Source organism: Teleopsis dalmanni, chromosome 2 (genome assembly GCF_002237135.1).
Source record: "Teleopsis dalmanni isolate 2A chromosome 2, ASM223713v2, whole genome shotgun sequence".
Taxonomy (NCBI): Eukaryota; Metazoa; Arthropoda; class Insecta; order Diptera; family Diopsidae; genus Teleopsis; species Teleopsis dalmanni.
The window spans coordinates 71343788-71347526 of record NC_051847.1 but is presented as its reverse complement, the minus strand read 5'-3'; the positions used below and the strand labels follow the sequence as shown (position 1 = coordinate 71347526).

At 32.7% G+C, this 3739-nt stretch overlaps 1 protein-coding gene across 1 annotated transcript; it reads right to left on the bottom strand.

The window, feature by feature from the left end:
- Nucleotides 1–1960: 1960 nt before the first annotated feature.
- Nucleotides 1961–2441, bottom strand: LOC119684354. Its single transcript, XM_038098380.1, has 2 exons — nucleotides 2369–2441; nucleotides 1961–2296 (listed from the first exon to the last, which is right to left on the bottom strand). The coding sequence occupies exons 1-2, from the start codon at nucleotides 2376–2378 to the stop codon at nucleotides 2037–2039; spliced, it is 270 nt and encodes an 89-aa protein (XP_037954308.1). The 5' UTR covers nucleotides 2379–2441; the 3' UTR covers nucleotides 1961–2036.
- Between the last annotated feature and the right edge of the window lie 1298 nt (nucleotides 2442–3739).

Sequence of the window (3739 nt, the reverse complement as noted above, 5' to 3'; positions counted from 1 at the left end):
GGCATTTGCGAAAAAGGCATTGCATACTTTTTGGTCATTAAGCGTTTAAAGTAATGAGTATTTTATGACTGCTAAAAGCTTAATAATGACTTAAAAGTATTATATATAAAAGTAGAAGAAATAATAAATCCACTTTATGAGCTCAATGAATTTGTTGTACAATATATACCATGAAAATTGTTTTTTTTTCTGTTTATTATATGCTATTCTCAAGGTGTGCACTCTAAATTTTGATTAAATGTAATAAATCTTTAAGTATTTTTTTAAAAGACTAGAGGAGCTGTTTTAATATAAAATTATTTATTATTTTTATATGAATAATATATTTGTGTCCACTGTGGTTTTTTTTTTACTGAGATTAACATTTCATATTTTTCTTCAATGATATGATATCAAATTTCTGTATTTAAAAGAGGCCAACACGTTTTAGGTATGATATCAACATGTATTTATATATTGTAAATTAATAACATTAATGTATATAAATACAAAAATATATTAGAAGCAAAGCATATAGAATAAATAATAGTTAGGTTAGTTTAGGTTGAAGTAGCGAGACCTTGCGTTCAGGAAAGCCCAATTGCTTAAATAATGGCCCATTGTGGTGACACAGACATAGCGTTAGTTCCTGCATAGACTAAAAGGTCAGTATAAGACAAACGCCGAAAGGCAACGACTTCTCCATTAGGTAAACGTGAACTAACCTGATAATACTATGAATTTGGCTAAGTCCCTAATTTTGCAAGATGACAGCTTGGTCAGATCAGGAAGAAAAATAACTGACCTGATAAGAAAGTAAAACTGATTAGAATAAGAGAAATAATATTTTCTCTTCAGATTTTTAATGGAACGAATAAATATATAATATTTGCTGATTAATAAAATAAGGTCACCATTTGTCTATCCGATATAATTCAATTGCAAAAAATAAAATTTTAATCAAGGAAACACTACCTTGATTTAGCTCTACGGTTGACTTCTGTGCCACATTCAGACTCCGTGTTTTCGGTTTTTATTGAAAATATTACAAATCATCACTAGCTTTATGCCCGATAAGATACGTTGGACGGATTCTTTTAACAAATTTTTAACATATTTTTGCTTTGCTGAACTCTTCAGTTTTTAAAGTTTTTTCGCCCGTCAAATTATGTAGCGTGAAGCGAACCGCATAGATTATAGCCCAATTACTCAGTGAAAATCCTATATGCTGTGCTGAGCTACCAAATCCATTTTTTTTTTCAATTAGTTTCGTAGACACACAACGCTGGATTCAGAGAACTTTTGACTTTCTTGATGTTATCTACATTGTGAATGATTTTTGGTAATTGTTATCAGTCATAGACTTCAAGGTTTTCGTCACCGTCACATAATTAAATGAAACAACAGAATATCTGTGAGCGAGACATACACTCGCATTCATAAGTACAATTAGAGACTTTTGTCCAGAAAGAAAATGAAAGATTTACTTATGTGAAGTGTCTACCACTTTAGACATAGACAGTTGTTAGAAGGTGCATATCTACTGAGCTGTCTCTTTTCTCAAAGAGTGTCTTATCTTTATACTATTACTGACATACACCATAAAAGTATTTTATGTTTCAATAACACAATAAAAATTCCGTGGTGATCTTCACATAAGCTGCTTAGTACAATTAATACGGCAGTCCATGTGGCACAATTATAAATTGTAGCAGTCCATTTTTGGGCTAAAAGGTGCTGATTATTTTGCTTAACGCTCTCCCATACTATTGATAAATAATTGATCTCCTGATATCAAGCTCTTCTCATTTATATTAAAATTTTTAAAAATTTTATCTATTTTAAGAATATTAAGTATTCCCGCTCCAATAAGAACACGTCCATATCACAATATTGCACTATGCACGTGTTTCATGAATTCTACTTTTCGTTCAGAATAAAATTTAAAGTTGTTACTGAAATTAAAACCAATACACTGAAAAACTTTTTTGCATATAGTTTCACACTTTTATTATTGTTTTTAAATCACTTCAAATTTGCTCGAATATTATTCTGTATTAGGCAGCGGGACATGGGGCAACCCAATCCCATTTGCTCCAGTCAACGCATCCGCCTATTGTTAAAAATCCTGTATTTATAGGACAATTTTCGCTGGAAAGTTGACCTGAGGAGCAAACCCAGTAACGTGTAGGATCCCAGAAGTTACGGTATACCGTACGAGCAGTTACTCCAGTGCAGTCAGGTTGTCCATTGCCATCAGGATCACAATCTGCATTGATGCAAGCCAAAGCAGCAATAATCAAAGCGAAGGCGAAGACTATAAGAACACATATATTTTTTAATTAGTAAAATAATTTTGCACGAATTTAAGAGAATTCTTTTGCTTTACCGAATTTCATGTTAATTGAGTTATTTCCAGTTAGAATGTGACAAGAAACTGATAGGTTTGAAGTACAAGTGAACGACTATTTATACAAAAACAGTTTATAGAATTTCTTTTGATAAGAAATAATGCACTTTAATCAGAATTTGCTACTATTAACAATAATGTTAAATGTTATCACTCAAATTGATATCAATCTGCATACAACTATTAATTGTATAATATTTTCATAAGGATTTATCATTGTGATAGTAATTGCGAATTTTAACAGAAGATGTTCTTATTGTTGAATTGGCATAGTTTGATGAAAAAAATGAGTATTGCAAAAATTATTAACATGAATCATTTAACTTATGACATTGAAATCAAGCGCAATTGGAATAATTAAAAAATATATAACACGTTTCATATTTTCTGATTCACAAATTTATAATATATATTATACATTAAAGTTTTCATTTTCATAAGTATTTATCAAATCAAGGACATCTACAATAGTTTCGATTACTGTAATCTGTTATACCTTCTGCTCAAAAAGTACCAGGATTTTGTAAATAAAACACAAATTTAAATTTCATTTTAAATTTATTTTATCTCCTTTAAAATATGCTCCTTTGGAAGTGATACACATATGCCAACGTTTAACCCAATCTTCCATACACTTTTCGTAGGCCCGTGAAGGTATGGCTTTTAGTTCCTTCGGCGAGTTCTCTTTTACCGATTCAAACGACTCAAAACGCTTACCATGAAGGGGCAATTTGAGTTTCGGGAACAGGAAAAAGTCACACAGCGCCAGATCTGACGAATATGGTGCCTAAGCGATGACAGTGGTGTCGTGTTTGGTCAAAAAATCGAGTACAACAAGAGCCGTGTGCGATGGAGCATTGTCGTGGTGAAGAATCCAATTGTTGGGTTTCCACAAATCTGGTCTTTTCTTACGGATGGACTCACGCAAATTCCGCATAACGCCGAGGTAATATTCTTTATTGATGGTATGACCCTCTGGCAAAAATTCGCAATGAATAACACCGCGGTAGTCGAAAAAAACAGTGAGCATAACTTTAATTTTCGAGCGACTCTTGCGCGGTTTTTTGAGTTTTGGCTCGTTTTCGAAGCGCCATTCGCTCGATTGTTGACTGTTTTCGACGTCATACTCATAAACCCAAGTCTCAACACCTGTTATGATGCGTTTCATGAATGTAGAGTCGTTTCCATGCTCAAAAATTATTTCTTTACACACGTTCTTTCGGTATTCTTTTTGCAAAAAATCAAGGTGTTTCGGTACAAGTCGAGCTGCAAAGCGTCTCATGCCCAATATATCATGTAGAATGTGGTAAACGGATGCATTTGAGGTGTTTAAGTCACGAGCAATCTCCC